At 38.7% G+C, this 25080-nt stretch overlaps 2 protein-coding genes across 4 annotated transcripts in view; both read left to right on the top strand.

The window, feature by feature from the left end:
* The window catches only part of SHC4 (SHC adaptor protein 4), a 129670-nt gene extending 113270 nt beyond the window's left edge, over positions 1-16400 (top strand). For all 3 annotated transcript variants that reach the window (XM_025884140.2, XM_073876966.1, XM_073876965.1), the window contains 2 exons: positions 6992-7245; positions 13960-16400. In XM_025884140.2, coding sequence (XP_025739925.1) covers positions 6992-7245; positions 13960-14115 — 410 coding nt within the window. In that variant the 3' untranslated portion in view covers positions 14116-16400. The remainder of the gene's footprint in view (positions 1-6991; positions 7246-13959) is intronic.
* Positions 16401-24432: 8032 nt separating this feature from the next.
* CEP152 (centrosomal protein 152) overlaps positions 24433-25080 on the top strand; it is a 94993-nt gene continuing 94345 nt past the window's right edge. Inside the window, 1 exon segment of the mRNA XM_025884337.2 lies at positions 24433-24533. The gene's annotated coding sequence lies outside the window, so the exon portion shown is untranslated.

Genomic DNA, 25080 nt, shown 5'->3' with positions numbered 1-25080 from the left:
ATATCCCCATTCCTATTTATCTTATAACCGAAAGACTAACTTTTTACCACCTTCACCCATTTCTCCTACCCCCAGTCCCTGCCTTTGGCAATCATCAATCTGTTTTCTGTTGCTGTGAGGTTTTTTTTTTTTTTATTACACATATAAATGAGATCATACAGTATTTGTCTTTCTCTGTCTGACATATTTCACTTAGCATAACACCCTCAAGTTCCATCCATGTTGCAAATGGCAGGATTTCCTACCTTTTTATGGCTGAATAATATTGTGTGTGTGTGTGTGTGTGTGTGTGTGTGTGTGTGTGTGTGTGTAGAATCAACCAATCACATTTCCCTTATATATTCATCCATCAGTGGATATTTAGGTTGTTGCCATGTCTCAGCTTTTATAAATCATGCTGCAGTGAACATGGGGGCACAGGTATCTCTTTGAGATAGTGATTTTGTTCCTTTGGATATATACCAAGAAGTGGAATTTCTGCATCATATAGTATTCTACTTTTAATTTTTTGAAGAACCTCCATACCATTTTCCATAGTGGCTGCAGCAATTTACATTCCCACCAATAGTGCATGAGGGTTTTTTTTTTTCTCCACATCCTTGCCAACATTTATTTCCCATCTTTTTGATGATAGCCGTTCTAACAGGTGTGAGGTGTTATTTCATTGTGGTTTTGATTTGCATTTCTCTGATGATTAGTGATGTTGAGAATCTTTTTATGTACCTGTTAGCCATTTGTATGTCTTCTCTAGAAAAATATCTATTCAGTTCCTCGGATCATTTTTTTATTTGGATTGTTTAGGGTTTTTTGCCATTGAGTTGTATGTGTTCTTTGGATATTAACTCCTTATCAGATCAATGATTTGCAAATATTTTCTATTCCATAGAAAATAGGTTGCCTTTTTGTTTTGTTTATGGTTTCCTTTGCTGTGCATATTTTTGTTTTGATGTGGCCCTTACCTGTTTATTTTTGCTTTTGTCACTTTTACTTTTGGTGTCAAATCCAAAAAATCATTGTCAAGACTGATGTCAAGGAGCTTACACTTTATGTTCTCTTCTAGAAGTTATATGGGTGCAGGTCTTACATTCAAGTCTTTAATCCATTTTGAGTTGGTTTTTGTGTATGGTGTAAGACAGGGGTCCAATTTCATTCATTTGCATATGGTTGTCCAGTTTTCTCAACATCATATATTAAAGACACTATTCTTTCCGCATTGTATGTTCTTAGCTCCTTTGTCATAAGTTAATTGGCCACATAAGTGTCGGTTTGTTTGTGGGCTTTCTATTCTGTTTCATTGATCTATGTGTCTGTTTTTTGTGCCAATACCACACTGTTTTGATTACTATAGCTTTGTAATATAGTTCAAAATCAGGAAACATGATGCCTCTAGCTTTGTTCTTTTTTCTGGAAATTTGCTCTGGCTATTTGAAGCCTTTTGTGGTTCCACACAAATTTTAGTATTGTTTGTTCTCGTTCTGTGAAAAATGCCATTGAAATTTTTGATAGGGATTGCATTGAATCTGTACATTGTTTTGGGTATTATGGATATTTTAACAATGTTAATTCTTCCAATCTATGAGCACAGACTATTTTTCCATTTATTTGTGTCTTTAATTCTTTCATCAATGTCTTAGAGTGTTCAATGTACAGATCTTTAACTCCCTTGCTTAAATTTATTCTTAAGTATTTTATTTTTTAAGTTTTATTTATTTAAGTAATCTCTACACCCAATGTGGGGCTTGAACTCACAATTCTGAGATCAAGAGTCACATACTCTTTGTTTTTTATTTTTTTTAAAGATTTTATTTATTTATTTATTTATTTGAGAGAGAGAATGAGAAAGAGAGAGCATGAGAGGGGGGAGGGTCAGAGGGAGAAGCAGACTCCCTGCTGAGCAGGGACCCCGATGTGGGACTCGATCCCAGGACTCCAGGATCATGACCTGAGCCGAAGGCAGTTGCTTAACCAACTGAGCCACCCAGGCGCCCACATACTCTTTGGACTGAGCCAGCCAGGTGCCCCAGTAGATTATTAATTTTGATGCTATTGTAACTGGGATTGTTTTCTTAATCTCTCTTTCTGATAGTTTATTAGTGTATAGAAATACAACTAATTTTCATAGATTGACTTTGTATCCTACAACTTTACTGAATTCATTTATTAGTTCTAATGTTTTTTTTTTTTTTTTTTTTGGTGGAGTCTTTAGGGTTTTCTATGTATAATATTATGTCACCTGCAAATAGAAACAGATTTACTTCTTCCCATTCAATTTTTATTTCTTTTATTCTTTTTATTTTTATTTTATTATTTTTAAATTTAATTATGATTTTTAAATTTTATTCCTTTTATTTCTTTTTCTTGCCTAATTACTCTGGCAAGGACTTCCAATACTATGTTGACTAAAAGTGGGGAGAGTGGGCATCCTTTTGTTCCTACTCTTAGAAGAAAAGCTTTCAGCTTTTCACCGATGAGCATGATGTTAGCTGTGGTCTTGTCATATATGGCCTTTATTATGTAGAGGTACATTTCCATCATACTGACTTTGTTGAGAGCTTTTATCATGAGTGGATATTGAATTTTGTCAAATGCTTTTCTGCATCTTTTGAGATGATCATCTGGTTTTATCCTTCAGTAATGTGGTGTGTCACATTGATTGATTTGTGGTTGTTGAACGATCCTACATCCCTAGAATGCATCTCATTTGATCATGGTGTATGATCTTTTTCTTTTGATGTGTTGTTGAATTTGGTTTGCTACTATTTTGTTGAGGACTTTGCATCTATGTTCATCAGGGATATTGTCCTGTAACTTATTATTATTATTTTTTTGTGTTGAATCCTTGTCTGGTTTTGGTATCAGGGTAATGCTGGCCTTGTGAAGTGAGTTTGGAAGTGTTACCTTCTATTTTTTTGGAAGACTTTGAGAAAGATTGGAATTAATTTCTCTTTAAATGTTTGGTAAAATTCACCTGTGAAGCTATCTGGTTCTGGACTTTTCTTTGCAGGGAGGTTTTTGATTAGTAATTCAATCTCTTTACTACTAATTCATCTGTTCAGATTTTTTATTTCTTCATGATTCAGTCTTGATAGTTTGTATGTTTTTAGGAATTTACCCATGTTTCTAGGTTATCCAATTTGTTGGCATGTAATTGTCAGAGTAGTCTCTTACAATCCTTTGTATTTGTGTGGTTCACTTGTAATGTCTCCCCTTTCATTTTTAATTTTATTTGAGTCCTCTCTTTTTTTTTCTTGGTAAGTATAGCTAAAACTTTATTTTATTTATCTTAGTTTCATTGACTATTTTGTGTTGTCTTTTTACTCTCTATTTCATTTATTCCTGCTCTGATCTTGGATATTTTTTTCTTCTATTAAATTTGGGCTTAGTTTGTTCATTTTAGATTAGGCTTCAGTGTATAGTTAGGTTATTTATTTGAGATCTTTCTTTTTTCTTAATATAGGGTTAATTGCTTTGAACTCAAACTGCCTTTGATAGCATCCCATAAATTTTGGTGTGTAGTATTTTCATTTTCATTTGTCTCAAGATATTTTCTGATTTATCTTTTGATTTATCCTTTGACCCATTTGTTGTTTAGTAGCATGCTGTTTAATTTTCACACAGTTGTGAATTCCCAAGTTTTCTTCTTGTAATTGATTTCTAGTTTCATATCATTGTGGTCAGAAAAGATGCTTGATATTATTTCATTCTTTTAAAATTTATTAAGTCTTGTTTGTGGCCTAACATATGATCTATCCTGGAAAATGTCCCATATGCACTTGAAAAGAATGTATATTCTATTGCTTTTGGGTGAAATGTTTTGTAAATGTCTGCTGAGTCAATCTGGTCTCATGTATAGTTTATGTCCAAAGTTTCCTTACTGATTTACTGTCTGGATGATCTCTCTATTGTTGAAAATGGGATATTGAAGTCCCCTACTTCTACTGTGTTGCTGTCTATTTCTCCCTTCGAGTCTGTTAATATTCACTTTACATATTTATGTCCTCCTATGTTGGATGAACAAAGCTTTGTTATTTTCAATTGTTTTATAGTATTCTATTGCATGAGTACATCGTAGTTTATATAACCATTTCCTTACTGATGGACATCTAATTTTTTTCAGTCCTTTGCTAATATAATCATTACTACCCAAAAATATCTAGTTGCATGTGCTTTTTATTTATTTTTATTTATTTTTTTAAAGATTTTATTTATTTATTCATGAGAGAGAGAGAGAGAGAGAGGCAGAGGGAGAAGCAGGCTCCCAAGGAGCAGGGAGCTCGATGTGGGACTCGATCCCAGGACCCTGGGATCATGACCTGAGCCGAAGGCAGACGCTTAACCATCTGAGCCACCCAGGCGCCCCTGCATGTGCTTTTTAAAAATTGAGTGCATCAATATGCTACCTTCACAGTTCACATTGGTTTCTTTAAATGTCTCATTCTTTATCATTGGGAATACTTGTAATTGTTTAATCTGATTTTGCATGTCAGACTTTTTTCTCCCTTAAGCCATATGCCTCCTCTCTGAGGTTTTGCCCATCAGCTGCTTATGGGTGTGGATATTCATATCTATCTTGAGCTTTCCTGAATTTCGGATTGTGAACAATATGTCTTCAGTTGCCATAGGAACTCCAAGATGACATGATTACTTTATTCCATGATTCCTATCACTTTTTTTTTCTTTTTTAGGTCTCAATTAAATACAGAGCAGCCTTCCTTGTTGCTTTCTTAACCTCCACTACTTCTGAGAAAAGATGTTATTAATTATATCAAGTCAATAACTTATTAAATTTTGTAGGGCAGTTTTATATAAATAACTAGATTTAAGTTATTATTGTCTTTCTCAAAGTCTACATTATGTAAGAAAGGAGTCGATAATAGGTAATGCACCACAATGTTAAAGACTAGTTGTAGTTGGTGATGGGACCATAGGTGGTTAATTTTCTTTGTTTCTCTGTGTTTCCCAGATCTTAAAAAAGTCGCATGCCTAACTTTTAAAATTAAAACAAAAATTTTTAAAAAATCTGTTAGATATTCTGCTTTTAGGAAAATTAGACTTTCAGTAAATGCTGAGATGATTGAAATGTCCCAATACAGTGTATGTTGTTATTGTGTGAATTTGGGAAACTGTGTTAGGAAAATATTGTCCATATCCTCAGGTTGGCCCATGATCTGTTGCCTCTTTTCAAGATGATATAATGTCTGTTTTTCTTTTGTTTTGTCCTTGTCCAAAAGCTCTCCACCCTTATCTCAGAATAAACTGGAAGCCATCATGCATTACGATGTGTGTGCCCACACACACGCATGCAAGCATCTGTCTTCCACTCACACACTTTCCCTCTCACTTACACAAACACATACACAGCTACTTATCAGAGTTCTCTGTTACGCCTGAAAGCGCGCAGCACTAAGGCCAACTTCATTTATTATTCATCAAATTTGGACACATTTCTTCAGCCTTTTTCTGGCAACAGTAGATAGATCTGATTGTTAGTAGAGGAGAATATTTTCAGCCATTTAAATATAGACTAACGATATCTTCAAAAAGATATATTTGTGAATGCTGCATCATAATTGTGCTATGCAGAGAGAAGTTCCTAAGTAGAGACAAAACTATAACATATTAATGGGAGACTTGGGTTATGTCTACAGGGCCCTGGTTGCCTATATCAATGACTTCATGAGATTGCCACATATAAGTTGTAAACTTAGAGTTAAGAGGATTTCTCATTTGTGAGACCCTTGCATAAGGACATGGAAATACACCTTTGCATTTATAAAGATGAAAGCTGGTTTCTATGCAGAGGACCCTTTGCATTTTAAAAAAGTCTGATTTCTGTGGTTATTTTTCTAGTAAATTTGCCATATAAAACATAAAACTTTTACGTGGATTCAGACCTAAGAATTTTATGTTATTACTTCTGCATAGCTGTATATCATCCTGATGGTCTTGCTAACTATTAGGGACCATTATAGGTACTACAGAAGTAGAGTGGTTAGACCAATTTTGAAAACTGAAAGATTTTCACATTCAAGACAAGGGTCTTAGGGTGTGGTGATTAAGAACTTGAACTTTAGAGTCAAATAGATCTCATTTCAAAGTCCAGATTTATAACATATTAGTAGTGTGACTTCGGGTAAGTCATTTAGTCTTTAAAATCCATTTCCTTGCCATATTTTGAGAATGAGACAAGATAATACGTAGACAGCATTGAGCAGTACCTATCATACTTGATAAATGGGAACTACACGATAATTATTATCACTGTGAGTATCAATAATACAATTAAGTGCCACCTGGATATATCTTCTCATCCCCACTGCCCTCAAATCTAGGTAATATTTATTCTGCAGAACCATGGGGAACTGCCTCAGACCAGGACCTCCCTGATGTTTTGCCTTCTTTTACCTGATTAACGCTGCTTTGTCCATGCAGGTGAATGACACAAACACCAGAGTGGTCACTTAACAGGAATGCTGTTAGGTTCAGCATAGCTTTGAAGTTTGGGGTCAGAAGCACCTCTGAAGCACATTAGTAATTTGATTTAAAAATAAAAAGCTAAATACTAAAAAGTGCACAGAGTCTGAAGTTACTGTAGGCATTTTCAAAGAGTTTGGGAATGTTTTAGAAGTTATCTGTGATCTGGGTACTGCATAAGCTTCTTTTTCTTTAACATACAGACCCTGGGACATAAAGTGCCTCTCTCTGCAGTTATGAAAGCAGTTCTCGTGGGTCAGTTCCATTTCTCATCTGAAAGGAAAACTCCTGCACTAGGGCAAGCCTTTCCTGGTAACAGAAGCCAAAGGCAATGTTTGGACCTACCATTAAATTAAAGCCTGTTGCAAGTTCTGGAAACAAAAAACCCCATTTGTTCCAGAAGCAGCATTATTTAAACAGTGCATGGCACACAGTAGGGCCTCAAGTTGTATGTGCCGAATGAATGCATGGAAGAGGAGGTAACTTGCTGATGTCTCTATTTATGTTTCGACTCTAGAAGCACCAGAAACTGTTCAGCCAGGTGCCACGGCCCAGCCTGCCAGCTCACATTCTTTGCCCCATATTAAGCAGCAGCTGCGGAATGAAGACTGCTACCATGGCAAGCTGAGCAGGAAGGCAGCAGAGAGCCTCTTGGTAAAGGATGGGGACTTTTTGGTTCGAGAGAGTGCAACATCTCCTGGCCAGTATGTGCTAAGTGGACTACAGGGAGGCCAGGCAAAGCATCTTCTCCTGGTGGATCCTGAAGGCAAGGTATCATTGACTTCTTATTATGGTTTTCACAGGATGTTGTAATTAAGGTTATTCTGAAAGATTGGTCCAAACCCTCATATTGAAGCATGATAAAGCTAAGGGTTTCCTTTCTCTTGAACCCTCTAGCTGGACCAGGAAGTGTTAACTAAGGACTAGTGGAGGGGTTTGAGAGGGAGCCACCCTGGAGGATCAAGTAGAGGACAGCTCTTCCTGCCCTTCTCACTTCAATTCAGAGAACTAAGTGAATACCGACTACATGGAAGTACAAGGACTCACAGTTGACCATTGTTCAGTATCATAGACATTGTCCTTGCTATCAGAGTGCTTATAGCTTATAATTTCATAAAACAGATGCTTAAATTATAGCACAAGTATGAATGACATAAGAATGGTTCAACCAAAGCATTATGGTGTTTTTCAGGATAGAGGAGTGCTGTGTTTGAGGCAAACTAAAGGCCTTGCAGGGTCTAACATGTAAGATGAACCTTGAAAGACAGCAACATTTTAAAAGAGGTACATTTGGAGCATAGGGAAGGAAGTGCAAGAACAGACAGAGCAGAAGAATGGCATTAAGCTAATAAAAAAATGTATGGCTAGTCAGAGGACGCCTGTAGACAGAAATCATCCTGGATAAAACACAGTTAACAAAATGGTAATAGTCTTTCCCTACTAATTAGTTTAAATGTAAATTGATTAGGCTTCTCAGTCAAAAATATAGAATAGCTGAATGGATATAAAGCAAGATCTGAGTATATGCTGTCTAGAAGAGACTCACTTTAGATTTAAGGACATGAATAGTCTGAAAGTGAAATGATGGATAAAGATATTCCATGCAAATGATAACCAAACAAGAGCAGGGGTGGCCATACTTGTATCAGACAAAATAGACTTCAAGTCAAAAACTGTCAAAAGAGACAAAGAAGGACATTATATAGTAATACAAGAATCAATTCACCAGGAAGATATAACAATTATAAATGTATATGCACCCAACATCAGAGTACCGAGATATATGACACAAACATTGACAGAACTGAAGGGAGAAATAGTAACACAATAATAGTGGGAGATTTCAGTGCCCCACTTTCAGTAATGGATAGAACGTCCAGTCAGAAGGACTTGAACAACAGTGTAGACCAAATGGACCTAACAGGCATATACAGAACACTCCACCCAATAGCAACAGAATATACATTCTTCTCAAGCATACTCAGAGCATTCACATGTTTGACCACAGATACTAGGATGGATCACATATTAGGTCACAAAAACAAGTCTTGGGAGATGTAAGAAGACTGAAATCATACCAGGTATCTTTTCTTATCACAATGGAATGAAGCTAGAAATTAATGGCAGAGAGAAAGTTCACAAATAGGTGGAGTTAAACAACACACTCTTAAACAACCAGTGTAAAAGAAGAGATCAAGGGGAAATTAGAAAATATCTGGAAACAAATGGAAATGAAAACACAACATACCAGAACTATGGGATGCAGCAAAAGGAATATGAAGGAAGTGGATGGTGATAAATGCCTTCACTGGAAAAAAAAAAAAGATCTCAAATAAACACTCTAACTTTATACCTCAAGAACTATAAAAAGAACAAACTAAACCCAAAATTAGCAGAAGAAAGGAAATATTTCAGATTACAGCAGAAATAAATGAAAGGGAATAGAAAAATAATAGGAAAAATCCACAAAACTACAAGTTGGTGTTTTGAAAAGATACACGAAACTGACAAAACCTTTAGCTAGATTGGCTAAGAAAGCAAGAGGGAAGACTCAAATAAAATCAGAAAGGAAAGAAGAGACATTACAACTGATGCCAAATTAAATGATTAAATTATTATATTAAATTAAATGATTGTAAGAGATTATTAAGAACAATTATATGCCAATAAATTGGATAACCCAGAAGAAATGGATAAATTCCTAAAAACATCCAAACTACCAAGACTGAACCATGAAGAAATAGAAAATCTGAACAAATTACTAATGAGGAGATTGAATCACTAATCAAAAACTGTCCAATAAAAAAAAGTCCAGGACCTGATGGTTTCACTTGTAAATTCTTTTATTTATTTATTTATTTATTTATTTTTAAAGATTTTATTTATTTATTTGACAGAGAGAGACACAGCGAGAGCAGGAACACAAGCAGGGGGAGTGGGAGAGGGAGAAGCAGGTCTCCTGCTGAGCAGGGAGACTGATGTGGGACTCGATCCCAGGACCCTGGGATCATGACCTGAGCCGAAGGCAGACACTTAACGACTGAGCCACCCAGGCGCCCTGTAAATTCTTTTAAACATTTAAAGAATTAATGTCAATGCTTCTTAAACTTTTCTAAAAAAAATGAAGAGGAGGGGTGCCTGGGTGGCTCAGTTGGTTAAGCATCTGCCTTTGGCTCAGGTCATGATCTTGGGGTCCTGAGATCTGCCCTCCCCCACCATATGGCTCCCTGCTCAGTGAGGAGTCTGCTTCTCCCTCTGCCCCTCCCCCCACTTGTATTATCTTGCATGTTCTCTCCCTCTCTCTCTCAAATAAATAAAATCTTTTTAAAAAATGAAGAGGAAAAAAATAGTTAAAAACTCATTTTATGAGGCCTTGGATAAAAATCATATGGTCATCTCAATAGATGACCAATAGAACAGAAAGCATTTGACAAAACTCAACATCCTTTCATGAATAAAAAAAAAAAAAACAACAACACTCAATGAACTAGGAGTAGAAGGAAATTACCTCAGCATGACAAAGGCCATATGTATAAAGCCTACAGCTAATACCATGCCCACAGTGAAAAACAGAAAGCTTTTCCTCTCACCATTTTTATTCAACATAGTACTGGAGGTACTATCCAGAGAAATTAAGCAAGAAAAAGAAATAAAAGGCATCCAAATTGGAAAGGGAGAAGTAAAATTATCTGTTTATAGATGATATAATCTTATATGTAGACAATCCTAAAGATTCCACAAAAAACCTGTTATGACTAATAAACAATTTCAGCAACATTGCAGCATACAAAAATCAGTTGCATTTGTATATAATAATAATGAACAATCTGAGAATGAAATCAAGAAAACAATCTCATTTACAATACCATCAAAAAGAATAAAATACTTAAGAATAAACGTAACCAAGGAGGCAAAAGACCTACACGTTGAAAACTATAAAACAATGCTGACTGAGAGAAATTAAAGAAGACACAAATGGAAAGACATCCCATGTTCATGGATTAGAAGATTTAATATTGTTAAGATCTCCATATTACCCAAAGTAATCTACAAATTCAATGCAATCTCCATAAAAATTCTAATAGTATTTTTTTATAGAAATAGAAATACACTCTTAGTATTCATTTGGAACCACAGAGGACCCTAAATAGCCAAAACAATCTTGAGAAAGAAAAATAAAGCTGGAGACATCACACTGATTTCAAAGCTAGAGTAATCAAGCTGGTATGGTACTGGCATGAAGACAGACATAGAGACCAATGGAACAGAATAGAGAGCCCAGAGATAAACCTATGCATATATGGCCAAATGATCTTTGCAGATATTGCCAAGAATACACAATAGGGCAAGAATACTCTTTTCAACAAATGTTTTGGGAAAATGATATCCATATGCAAAAGAATAAAATTAGACCCCTAGGGTGCCTGGGTGGCTCAGATGGTTAAGCGTCTGCCTTCAGCTCGGGTCATGATCCCAGGGTCCTGGGATCGAGTCCCGCATTGGGTTCCCTGCTCCTTGGGAGCCTGCTTCTCCCTCTGCCTCTCTCTTTCTCTCTCTGTCTCTCATGAATAAATAAAAATCTTTAAAAAAATATTTAAAAAAATTAGACCCCTATATTACACCACACACAAAAATTAACTCAAAATAGATTAAAGACTTATATGTAAGATCTGACACTGTAAAACTAGGAGAAAACATAAGAGGACAATTTCATAATATTGCTCTTGACAATGATTTCTTGGATATAACACCAAAAATACAAACAAATGCAAAAACAGACAAGTGAGACTATATAAAACTAAAAAATTTCTGTGCAGCAAAGAAAACAATCAACAGAGTGAAAGACAATCAGAATGGGAGATAATATTTGCAAACCATCTGATAAGGGGTTAATTTTCAAAGTACATAAGAAATTTCTACAACTCAATAGCAAAAAAAACAACTGATTTAAAAATGAGCAGATGACTTGAATAGTCATGTCTCCAAAGAAGATCTACATATGGCCGGCAGATATTTTAAAAGATGCTCAACAACCATAATCATCAGGGAAATGGACTCAAATTCACAGTAAGATATCACCTCACCCCTGTTAGGATGGCCATTATAAAAAACAAACAAACAGAAAAGAACAAGTTTTGGTGAGGGTGTACGGAAATTGTAACCCTTGTGCCCTGTTCATGGGAATGTAAAGTGGTGTAGCTACTGTGGGAAGCGGTATGGAGTGTCCTAAAAAAATTAAAAATAGAACTCCTATATGGTCCATATTTATTAGATGGGTTTTTATCCCAAAAGAATGGAAATAAGGACCTTAAAGAGACATTTGCTCTCCCATCTTCATTGCAGCATTATTCACAGTGGTAGGAACAAGTTTAATGTCCCTTGATGGATTAATGGATTAAGAAAATGTGGGGTGTGTATACATACACATGCATACAACGGAATACTATTCCGCCATAAGAAGACGAAAGTCTGTCACATGCTACAACATGAGTGATCCTGGAGAATATCCTGCTAATTAAAATAAGCCAGCCACAGAATGACAAGTACCGCATGATTCCAAGTATATGAGATATCAAAGTAGTCAAACTCATAGAAAGAGAAAGTAGAATGGTAGTTACCAGGGCCCGGTGGGGAGGAGGAAACAGGTTGTTGTTGTTTAATGGTTATAGATTTCAGTCACGTAAGATGAAAAATTTCCAGGGATCTGCTGTACGGCATTGTGCTTAAAGTTAACTACAGTGTTGAACACTTAACAACTTGTTCAGGGGCTACATCTCATGTTATGGTTTTATTATCTCTCTCTCTCTCTCTCTCTCACACACACACACACACACACACACACACACACACACACACACACACACACACGTTCCCGTACACCTTGTGACTGGGGCCGCAGCAGCCCATATTTGCCGTGTGTAAACCTGGGCAAATGGTGGAAAGCTCATGGAATGCAGGGGGCCGTGATCAACTAGGAAGAGGGACAGTCAAATGCAGTTCCAGTCAATTGCTGCCATTTGGAGTAAGGGCCCAGGGTAGCCAGATGTGATTTTCCCAAAGAAGCCACAAAACAAAATTTTTACAGGAGATCTCCCCATTTTTAATTCAAAATACTTAAAAACTCTCTGCTGGGCACCCTCTACCTTAAACCGTCCCCCCACCCTCCCCAGCAAACGAAAACATCTCCTGGTATGTTTGGCTGGAGAGTGGATAGTTTATAATCCCTGCACTGGAAGATTAACTCGACATTTGTCTGCAGGATTGCTTAGAGAAGAAAGTAATTAGGGGATTCTAGGTAAAAACTGGTGAAAGCCTGAACCAGAATGGAGGTAGGAGAAATAGAGAGAGGAGGGCAGAGTGAGCTGGAACTTACACCACAGACTGGCAGGACTGATCAACTGATTTGACAAGGATTGGCATTGAGATGAAGGAGATCGAAATGTTTTCAAGGCTTGGAGCCATTTCAGAGTAAGTGGGAAACCTTGTGCCCTTTCTTCTTAATCCTTGAGTGCGTATTTCCCAAGAATAGGGATATTCTTTTACACAGACACAGTACAGTGATCAAAATCAAGAAATTTAAACATTGATACATTACCATGATCTAATTCATAGTTATATTCAAATTAGGTCAATTATTCCAAAAAATGTGTGTTTCCTTTAATATGCTGAAAACCAGTATCTAAACAGAACTAAATAATCCCTTGTTAGAGAGGTAGCAGAATCATGTAGCAAGGTATTCTCTGGCTGCATGATCTCCTGCTCCTGGGCAGTTCTCAGCCACCCTCCACACAGGAGTATATTACGGCCAGTGGCGTCATGATGGAGAGTAGTATCTTCTGCTCATGCCCAGGGTGAGGACACAGTAATACCAGGGAGGAAAGTCCTCAGGAGAAAGCAGGTGCAGGGAAACCAAGTTGCTTTGGCATGCAGACAAGAAGCTCCATATAACAAATATTTAGGAATCAGCTACCATGAAGTCTGCAGGAAGGAGACATGAATGCCTATTAGGAGAGTCTGAGGAATCTTCTTGAAGTAGACAGGATTTGTGCTAAGCCTCCAAGGAGAGGCAGGACTTCTCTAGAAGGGACTGCTTCCTATAGACACAAGATATTTTGGAAACAGTCTGCTTGCTGGGTTATAATTGTAATCCTGGGATTCATGCTTGTATATACAGTTAAATATTTATAGGAATGGTAACATGATAGAATATATCAAACAGTAACATGGCAAAGAGGTTGGTTGCATGTTTGGATTGGGTGACAGTGTTTATCATTTTTCTAACCTAGAGGGAAAATTGCTAAAAAAGGTAATGGGGAATGAGACAAGTGTTTACTAAGGGATATAGAGTTGAAAAGTCTTTTTTTTGTTGTTGTTATTCAGCCAAGTATCTCCTTCAGAGATGTGTCTGGTGTTTTTTCCTGATTGTTTACACCTTTCAGGAGAACTATTATCAATTAACCTAATACTTTGTACTTGCTTTTCAAGGTAAGGACCAAGGACCATGTATTTGATAATGTCGGCCACCTTATCAGATACCACATGGATAACAGTTTGCCAATCATCTCTTCTGGAAGCGAAGTAAGCCTTAAACAACCAGTGAGAAAAGATAATAATCCAGGACTTTTGCATTCCAACAAATGACAATTTGGAAGTACCATCACACTGGTATTTCAAGAAAGTTCATTTTGTGTTAGGACACAAAGATAATCCAACTTGGATTATAGACAAAATAGAGCACAAACTGTGAAGTACATTTTTTCCAGGACCATCATGGACTATGTCCTTTATAAGACAAAGAACTAACAAAGATGGATCTTCAGAAAGTGAAAATCAGAAAAGGGGAAGAGGATTGGTCCATTTGAAAAGAAATTATACATATGCACGGATGTCACTTTTTAAGGCCATATTACATTGATAGCAAGCTAAAAGCACAATTGAAATTTCCCATGCTAGAGACTACTTGGATGAACTGCTGGGGCAGTGGTATGTGCCTTTCAACTTGATAATTTGGGGACATTTTCATATTGGGGAGATTAGTTCTAAGTGTCCTCATATTCTCTAACTATAGAACTATTTGCCAAAAAAAGTTTTTCCTTGTTACAAAAATAAGAAGCGATTTGCTTGATAGTTACTGACTTTATTACATTTTCTGTTTAGTAGCACTTTCACTGCAATGCTAAAATAAATTTGATGTTGAATTTGGACTCTGTCTATGCCAGTGGAATCAAATCAAAAGCCACTAAAAGCATTGGTCTGTTTCACTGGCCTGTCCCATTTACAAGTTAAAGGGTTGGAGCCTAAATTCTTTGGCCTAGTATTTCTTGATCTTTGCTATTCGGACTGTTTGTATGTAGCATAGCATAAGCTGAAGAGAGGACAAATCTATCAGTCATTCCTATTTCACCATATTTCTCCCTCTTTCCTTCCCCTCCGCCCCCACCCTACAAGCAAAGGAAGCTCATGAACGCCTGGATTTAAAACATGGCAGACAAACCGGCGTTCTTCATATTCAACATCCAAATTGGTTTCATTCTTATTTAAAGTATTGAATTCATTTGAAAATATCAGGAAATATCCTCTTGACTGGCTGTGACTGAATCATAGTCTCTCACCTACTGTGTCCTTAGCATCTTTTCTAGATATGATCAGACAAAATGCAGAAGGGAGGAGACATATTGAAGGAAATAGCTGGAAAGTTTCGCCTCATGTAGGTACCCTGGTAAACTGGTGGTGTGATTAAGTGTCGTGTAGAGAAAAGTGCTGGCCAGGGCTCTCGATATGACCTTGAGCCAGCTGCTGAACCCACCTGGACTCCAATTTCCTTGTTTATGAAATAAGGGACTTGGGCTAGGTGAATTCAGAGGTCTGTCTCAGCCTAACATAAGATGAGCCTATAAAAAGCAAGTTTTCCATTTCTTAGGGGTCAGTGTTGATAGTCAGTTTGTATAATGAAGGTGAAATGAGCTTTTTCCTTTAGTCTGTATCTATAGTCACAGAATGAATAGCACGACTGAAACCGACATTCAGGTAGCAGAGACCCCAAGCCTTCCCAACACAAAGAAGGACACTTTGGAGTACTCTCTGTAGTGACGGTGGAAGTGGATTCGGTTGTTTGGAGTAGCAGAAAACGGCTTCAGCTTTTTACTTGCCTTTGCATAGAGTGGTTTCGCCATTAGTTTAGGATGCTTTTTTATCCTGAGTAATCTGGACAGTTGCCTTAACCCCACTTCATTTTGGCTATGTAGATACAACTTAATCTTTGTAACTGTGATATATTTGCTAAGTTTTAAATAAAAGACAAGAAACTGTTTTGGGGTAGAAATCATCAGAAATCAAGCACACACAACTGTAATATTTTTTTCTGTAAAGGTTTATGATTTTATTCTACTACTACTGCCCCTGATTGCTTAGGTAGGTTTGTTTCCTTTTACACAACTGGGAAATAATGGCTTTTTCATCAATTTTATATATGCCTTGGTTCTTGGTGATCTTTCCTCACAAAAGGGGGTCAGCATGAGTACAGGTCATAGAAATTTGTGGGTGACCTAGTCACCCATCTGAGACAGAGCAGAGGTTGTGGTCTCAGTCTGGTTGAGCAGGGTGTTAAGTGGGGTGCAGGAAAAAGTTCCTGATAGAAATAGATGCAGAGAGTATAAATGATATGAGCAGTACATGGATCCTGGTACATGATGCACCAGTGCGTGGATAATCAGTATTTGACTGCAATGTTATAGTAGTTAGGTAAGCAAATACTGCACTTACAAGTACCACAGACACAGTTAAAACAAGATGAAACAACAGTAGAAATGTTTGATTGCATGCTGTTTTAATGACACACACTTATCTTCATCTGTTTTAAAGTGGAAATCCATTTGCCTCTAAATACCTGTAAACGACTTTTCAAAAAAAAATAAATGATCATTGCTTTGTGACAATTGACAGTATATGTCTCATGTTTGGGTTTTGGAAAATGTATCATTTGCAGGACGTATCAGGGTCCTGACAGGAAACAGATGGCTCACTTAAATTGGGGAATTCGAGGAGGGTTTAATAAAGGGACTCTTTACAAAGGTATGGGCAGAGTATGGGGAAACCACAAGGGAGGACGCCATGCCCTGGGGCCGGGGAACAGGTAAGAGGAGACGCGGTGACATAATCCGGAGAGGGCTCTGTGGGAAGACTGACTTCTAGCAGCAGGGGCCTCAGTGGAGGGGCTCCACCAGCCCCCGTGACTCCACAAGGAGGAGGCTACGGACATTATACTTAACTGGAAGAAGGAGAGTCTTTTCAGCAAATGGCATTGGAACCTTGGACATCTGTAGGCAAGAGAACAAACCTCACACTTTACATAAACATTAACTCAAATGGGTTATGGATTTAAACATAAAATGTAAAACTATGAAACTTTTAGGAAATAAAAACACAGGAGAAAATCTTTAGGATATAGGGGGAAGGAAAGAGTTTTTAGAGCTGATATGATCCATTAAAGGAAAAACAAGTACATTTCATTTCATCAAAATAATAATTTTTTGCTCTGTGAAAGACTCCAGAGAAAGGATAAAGGGCAAGCTATAGACTGGGAAAAAATATTTGCAAACCACATATTTGACAGAGGGCTAGTATCTAGAACATATAAAAAACTCAAAACTCAACAGCAAAAAAATCTAATTAGAAAGTGGCCAAAAAACATGAACAAACAATTCACTGAAGATATATAGCTGGCAAACAAACACATAAAAATATGTTCACAATCATTAGCCAGTTAGGAAATGCAGATTAAAATCACAATTAGATATTACTGTATACATACCTGAGTGGGTAAAATGAAAAATACTGACAATATGAAATGCTGACCTGTAGAGGAGAAAGTAGATCACACATGCATTCCTGGTGAGGATGTAAAATAGTGCAGCCACTCTGGAAAGCAGTTTGATAGTTTATTTAAGAAACTAAACATGCAGCTAACATTCAACCCAATAATTACACCGCTGGGCTTGGATCACAGGGAAATGAAAACCTATGTTTACACAACAACTTGAACAGGAATGTTTATAGTAGCTTTGTTTGTAATGACCTAAAGTTGGCAATATCCCAGATGTTCCTTCAATGAGTGAATGGTTAAACAGACTGTGGTACACACATACTGTGGAACACTACTCAGCAATAAAAAGGAATGACAGGCTGATACATACAACGCGGCTGAATCTGCAGAGAATTATGCAGCGCAAAAAGCTAATCCCCAAAGGTTACATGCTATAGGACTACATTTACATAACATTCTTGAAATGAGAAAATTGTAGAAATGGAGAATAGATTAGGTGTTAAGGAGGGAGTCAGTAGGAGGGGGGGAAGTGGGTACAGTTATAAAAGGGCAACACGAGGAATCCTTGTGTGATGCAATTGTTTTGAATTTTGACCGTATCAAGGTGGATATTGTGGTTGTGATGTTGTAGTATAGTTTTGAAAAAGATACTATTGGTGGAAACTGGTAAAGCTTATAGGAGATCTTCCTGTATCATTTCTTACAACTAACTGCTTGTGAATCTACAATTTTTCCAAAATAAGAAGTTTAATTTCAAAAATGTTGGGGATAAAATGTAGAAATGTCAAGAGATTTTAGGAAGATTGCTACTTTAACCCTTGGCACTTTCACTCATCATCTTGGTCATCCTAGGTCCCATCATACTAGGACTAGAGGAGTCATCTGGATGAGCTGCATGAAGCTACCTTCAAGAAGGTCTTCAACTGTAGTTTGATATTATCTCCAGAGATACACTGACAACATCAGAGGATGGCAAACACAGAAGACGTGTGAGACATGGCCAGCTCTGCCCGGACTCTCTCAGATCCCCGGAATCATTTTTGCATGCCCCTCTGCTGGCTTCTGTGTGCTTTGTTCCTAAGTGCCCTCAGAGTGGCTCTTCTTTCTGAAGACAGGCTCAGGTAAGGGGAGCTGCTTTGAGTCACCAAGTGCCTGTGGGTTTCCTTCTCCCCTTCCCTGCCACCATCACTGGTGCAAGAGTGCATTGTCCTGTCCTGATTAAACTCCAGAGCTCCCTGTGGGGTCAGACTGGCCAGCACATCTCCAGAAAGCACACGCCTGCTTGGCTTTTCTCCTTTCCTGTCCTGTTTCCTCACTCCCTAACAGCTTTCTCTGGGAAGCCCTTCCTTAATAAATCCTATATACTCAATTTTCATCCCAGGGGTCACTTCTGGGAAGCTGACCTAAGGCAGAAGAACATCAAATAACTTTAAACATGTGTCCCATTACAGGACTATACTGTCTAAGTGTTCAAATATCTGAACATTTTTAATAAATCCTCTAATTGTCATGTGAATGGCATCATTATGTTGTATTTTATTAATATGCATTGAACATGTTATGTAAGCATTTAAAATATACACCAATTTAATGATCTTGTTTCAAGAAGCAGAAGTAATGTGGCATCTGGGAGGGTCTGTATTTCACACTCAGGTATGATTTTTGCAGCTTTGGATCTTTATCAAATGGTCATTGCCACTTCTGATAGCTTTTATACGTTTTCTGATTACAAGCCTTGGTGTGGTTGAAAATCCTGAACATTAAATCCAGGCAATTGGCTCTCACACTTTTGGCCAAAGACCATAGAAGAGGCAAAAGACCTATTGCCCCACCTATCTTTCATCCTCCAATCCTCTTTTTTTTTTTTTTTTTGTAGTGAAAAAATAACTCAGTAACAACAAAGAACTGAAGAGGAACCATAGGGATTGCTTATTTATTTACTTTTAAGGGAGATAGGTCATTTACATGATTTTATTTTATTTTAAGATTTTATTTCTTTATTTGACAGAGAGAAAGAGCACAAGCAGGGGGGAGAGGCAGGCAGAGGGAGAAGCAGGCTCCCCCCTGAGCAGGGAGCCCGATGCGGGACTCGATCCCAGGACCCTGGGATCATGACCTGAGCCGAAGGCAGTGGCCCAACCAACTGAGCCACCCAGGCGCCCAATTTACGTGATTTTATATTCCAAAATACTGCCTTACAGATTCTTCAAAAAACGAGTAATTTTATCACTTGCCTTGATAGTATGTTGTCAGTTGTTTAAATAGAACAAATTTATAGCTAATACATTTCAATAAAGTATAAGTAAACTGTGGAATTATAAATTATAAATTGATGGCTTTAGTAATAGATGACTGATGATAAAAATTAAACCTGAACTTGAATATTATTTTAAAGTCAAGTTATAGGAAAAGTGTAAATTCATGTATTAAAGTAGTTAACACTACACACAGGTGAGTTAACCCAACGGCAACAAATTTAACTGATGTTGATGAAGCCAAGCAAAGAGAGTTCATAACTAAGACATGGGAATTCTCTTAAATCCCACAATTTCCTGGGAAGGACACTATTTACACCCTTCTTCCAAAAGTGGGTATTTCAGTTATCTTCAAGTATGCATGAACAGGAGTTTTATAATGTTGCACATAGAAATGATGAAACACCATTCTTGGTAAGCTTAAATAATGTGAAAATTTAACTTACAAATTCTAAACATTAGTAACCCCTTATATTTTACTTGGTAGATTCCTAATAGGTAAACCTTAGTTGTATGTAAAAATAAAAACCTATAAAATTGCAAGTTATTTTCCCACGAGCACTGAAGAAACAACTTATGTGGTGAGTATCATTTAATGAACCATCAGGAATATCCTTGAGGTCCACCAGTGGGCCATGGATCATACTTGGAGAATCACCAGTTTAGACTATTCAAATACAATCAATCTATTGTCACAAATGCATCTTAGTCATAACTGGTTGCAAGGAATGAAAACCTGCCTGTATTAATTTCCTAGGGCTACTGCAGCAATGTACCACAAACCAGGTGGCTTAAAACAACAGAAATTTATTCCCTCACAGTACTGGAAATTAGAAGTCTGAAATTAGGGTGTTGACAGGGCCATGCTCCTTCTGAAGGTTCTGGGGAAGAATCCCTTGCCAGCTTCTGGTGGCCCTGGGTGTTCCTTGGCTTTATGGTGACATAACTCCTTTCTCTGCCTTTATCTTCATATGGCTGTCTTCTCCTTGTGTGTCTTTCTGTGTTCTTGCCTTTTTTTTTTTTTAGGAAATTAAAAAATGAATTTTAAAAGTGAACCCTGTACTATAATAATGCATATATTTGTGTGCACGTGTGTATAATTGGCACGTGATGTTACATTAGTTTCAGGTTCTTCTCTTCTTTTAAGGACACCGGTTTTAGATTTAGGACCCATCCTCATCTGTATTAACTATTACATTTGCAAAGACCCTATTTCCAAATAAGGTCACATTCCGAGTTCTGGGTGGGCATGGAATTCGGGGGGACACTATTCAACTCCTAAATGACCTGAGTCAGCTCAAGTCAAAAGATTGTTTTGAGGTTCAGGTTATCATAGGACCCAAGGAAAAGCTGAACTGTCAGGCTTCACAAAGTGCAAGAATCAGGCAGATCCATGGCTTTGAGTACCAGAAGTTCATGATCTTCAGTCTAAGCTCCACCATATACATGTACTTCCATATATGGAAGTAAGTGTATTTTCCATAAAATACAGACAACTGTAATAAAAGTCTGCTTCTCTTCTGTATGTTTACCACCTGACTCAGTTTCATGAAGTCTTATTTCAGTTACTTGAGAAGGGAAGATGAGTGGCCCCACTTCGGTCTGGTGCTCACCTTTGACCCAGTCAGGTATGGCTAGGTCTTAGGGTGGTGGGGAAGTGATGGTGGTGAAGTTATAGGGCCTGTGGGCAGGAGTAGAACCGGCGATTAGAGGCTTAATTAGGGCAGGCATTTTGACCCATGAATCAATATTAAATGAGCCCCTAGAATAGTGCTTGGTGCAAAGTGGATGCTCAAAAAACATGAAATGAATATACTGCAAATAATGGTCTGATCTCCCTCAGTTAATTAACACTCAGTTAAATAGCATTTCTACATTTTAGAATTTCTTTCACACAATCTTACTTCATCCTTTTTTACAATCCCGCAAAGTGGATATTGTCATTCCTCTTTTTAAATAAGAACTTTGAGGCTCAGAGGGGTTAAATAAACTGTTGTGGATAAAACCTAGTGGGTAGGAGAGCTGGAACTTGAACTCAGATCTTCTTTAAGTTCAGTGCTTTTTTAAGGATAGCACTCCATATTTTATGATGGCTTTGCTTTGACCTGATAGCTTTGACACCAAAGAGAAGGTAGGAAAAAGGAGGAATGAAGGTTTAGCCCCACCTTTATAGATGTTCTGAATGGGAAGGACCATGTCTCATCAACAGCATGACATTTCCCCTTGAAATGTAAACAAGTCTGGTAGAAGTAGCGTCCCTCCCAGCTCACAGGTGTGTCTGCTTAAAAAAGGCAAGATAAACATTGACCCGACATTCCAGAAATAATCTCTTGTCCAGCACATAAGATCTTTGGCAGTTTTTCTCTCTTCCCCCACATTTATTTTTATTACTCCAGAATGACTTCGTTTACTTGTGTTTCTCTGGACATGTTATTAAGTTCATTACTTGTGTACACCACATCTTACTTCTGTAGCATGCCTTTCGCATTTCTTCAGGCATCAAGTTCTTCTATTGGCTGCCTCCGTTCCAGCCCACTTTTCCACTCTTATCTCTAAATATAAGAATCCTTTCTTAAAAAAGATTTATTTATTTGAGAAAGAGAGAAAGAGAGAGAGGGAGAGGGAGACAAGCAGACTCACCGCTGAGCAGGGAGCTCAACACGGGGCTCTGATCCCAGGACCCTGAGATAATGACCTGGGCCAAATTCCAGTCGGACACTTAACCTACTGAGCCACCCAGGTGCCCCATAAATATAAGAATCTTATTTTTGCTGGTCTGGTTTCACATTGCAATCACTCATGCTAATAACCTTCCTGTTTACTCTCTTTTCCTCTTCCCCCAAGAACTTTGTCTGATAGATCCTTTCTTTCATGTTCACTTTTCCCCAGAATCATCACCTATTCTTACATGGCATGTAGTAAACTATTATTTTGTGGTGTGTGTGTGTGCGCTCGCACGCGCGTGTCTTCTTATGTAAGCATCTTGCTCTGCCAAAGAGTATAGGTACCTTGAGGGCAGGGGTCCTGCCTCACACTTTATATTCAAGCATCTAGGTGAGGAATTAAACAGCATAAGCAGCCAAGAAAAGTCCATTTCTTGGCTTCACCGAAATCCATTTTTAGAGGCAAGGGGCTCTGATTTATTCTTTACTTTGCATCTTTTGTGACATATTTGGAGATAAAGGAGATGTGCTCAAATTCTTTCTCTGTCTCACATTAGCTGTGTAGCCTTGGACAAGTCAAAAAAATTTTTTGTCTGTTTCTTCTGCTGTAGAATGGGATATGAATACCTGTCCTAGGCCCTCACAGGTTTGTTATAAGGACCACATAAGCTAGCGTTTCTGAAAGAACTTACCAAATCCTAAAGCACTATGTAAGGGATTATAAACATTGTCTCCTCGTGTGCCCCCCCCCCCATAACTTTTATGTGTTCATCTCTGTAAGAAACAGGAATCACTAAGCATCCTTGCTGTAGCATTCCATCTTAACCCAAGCCTAGTTCCCACTAACAGATGCCTTGGCTCAGGTTTCAACAACTGCCATTTACCTAAATGTCTTTTATTCACATTTTCTGGCACAGAAGCCTTCATTTATTCATTCATTTATTTACTCATTTAACCAATTTGTTTTGAGTGCCTACCAGGTACCATGAAGCATGCTTGATGTCCAAAAAGTAATGTAAGTACCTCAAGATATTAACGTTGAACTGAATAAAACAGACACACAACTAATTATAGAAGATAATAAGAAACATAATAAGATATGTATATTGTGTGCAGATGTAGGAAGGATCATTTTGCGGGGGGAGTGTGTCATGAAAGGTTTCAGAGGAGGTGCTCTTCTATCTTGAAGACTGAATGGATAGAAAGGGCAATACAGGTGAAAGAAAGAGCTTGAGCAAAACAAAAACACCCTGAGAACAGTAGACAGCTCAGCCAGTAATTTCAGTCACTTACTGCTATGGATTGAGTGAGTACTTATTATGTGGCATAACCTTATGCTAGTTGATGGGGTAACGGGGGATTAGTGTACGCATTACAGGGGTAGGATGGTGAGGTAGCAAAAGAAAACTAGCTGGATTATGAAGTGCCTTAACCATTTCACTCCATACTGTATTGGAAAGGGTTTTCTCATACGCATGGGAAAGAGAAAGATACGTGAACCTAGTGCTACCGACTCCTTGATGTTCACTGAAACCATTTTAGCTTGGCAGGTAGACTACAGAACGGGCTTTAGTGCACACTGGGCAGCGCTGTCTTAAAGGACGGGTTAACAGATACCTAAAGTGACAAGAACATTCACACTTGGGGAAATTCAAATAGTGAATAAACATGTGGGAAAATGTACCATCTCATCGGTAACGAAAGAAACACAAATTCAAACAAGACAGGGCCCAGTAAGAAGACGAAGCAAAACTACATCTAAGCCTGTTTAGGTGATGGGGAAGCAGGCACCTTAGAGAATCAGAAGGACAGGGGCAAAAACCTTTAAGGTACGGGTTCGGTGGGGAAAGTGAGGGATTCTGGGGCCTGCAACCGAGAACTGAGGTTTAGGAATGGAAAGCGCGGGGCGAGGGGCGCATAGGGGTACAGGAGGTACAGGAAGGGGCAAGACCGGTTCATCCCCGCCAAAGGCCTAAACCCCGACGCTTGTCATCTCTAAGCAACCGTAAACCCGCCCCGTCTAGAGTAAACCCTTTCGTAATTGGCTCACTAATCCACCAATGGGCGCACAGGAGGACATTCCCGCCACCTCTGGCGCCCGCTTTCAAACAGCCCTACATTCGCAACTGCAGGCGGAATTCTCAACCAAGCTTGAGAAAGGCGGAGACTTCCGTCTCCACGCCCAGCCTCCAGCCGGCATGGCCCCGCCCGCCAAGCCAGCTTCTAGCCGGCGATTGAAGGAGGCGGCTGCTCGTCAATGCCCTCAGCGCTTCTGGGTTCGGTTGTGACGAGGAAGGAGCTTGCGGATTAGAGTCCTCGGTAAGGGGGTTTGTTAGAAGTCTGTCTTTGGCGGGGACTAGGGTTTCCCCGTGGTGACAGCATCCGTGGCCTCCAGTGAGTTTCGCTCCGCGGCTGGGCTTGGAGCTGGGGTTGGAGGAGGTGCGGGGTCCTCGGGATTCTGGCTGTGGCTTCCCAAGGGCTGACCCGCCCCCTCCTCAAATCCGGTGGTGGTGGACTGTCCGCGGGTTGCGGGACTCGGGCTTTGACTTTGAAGTGTCAGCGAGACCCCAAGTTTCTCCTTACAAGTGACGCGTGGGAAGCCCTCCTCGCCCCCTGCAGGCTGCGGAGGAAACCCTGAGACCCTCTCCTGGGGACCCCCGCTGTGGTCGCCCTGGCGCCGCGCCTGGCTCACAGTGGGTGTTCTGTACACGTGTGTTGACCGAGTGCATGTGAGGCTGGCAGCCAAAGCCAGCCAAAGCCAGCAGCCCCAAGACACCCCGTGCAGGCACTCTACAGCTTCGTTCTCGCGGTACCTGTTTGTTGTGTTGTAGTTGACGCCAAACGGAGTTCCTTGGTAAGGCCACTG

The sequence above is a fragment of the Callorhinus ursinus genome, unplaced genomic scaffold (genome assembly GCF_003265705.2).
Source record: "Callorhinus ursinus isolate GAN/ISIS: 27379988/994484 unplaced genomic scaffold, GSC_fseal_2.0 scaffold25, whole genome shotgun sequence".
Classification (NCBI taxonomy): Eukaryota; Metazoa; Chordata; class Mammalia; order Carnivora; family Otariidae; genus Callorhinus; species Callorhinus ursinus.
Note: the sequence above shows the minus strand (reverse complement) of the source record. Positions and strands in the feature narration are given on the sequence as shown.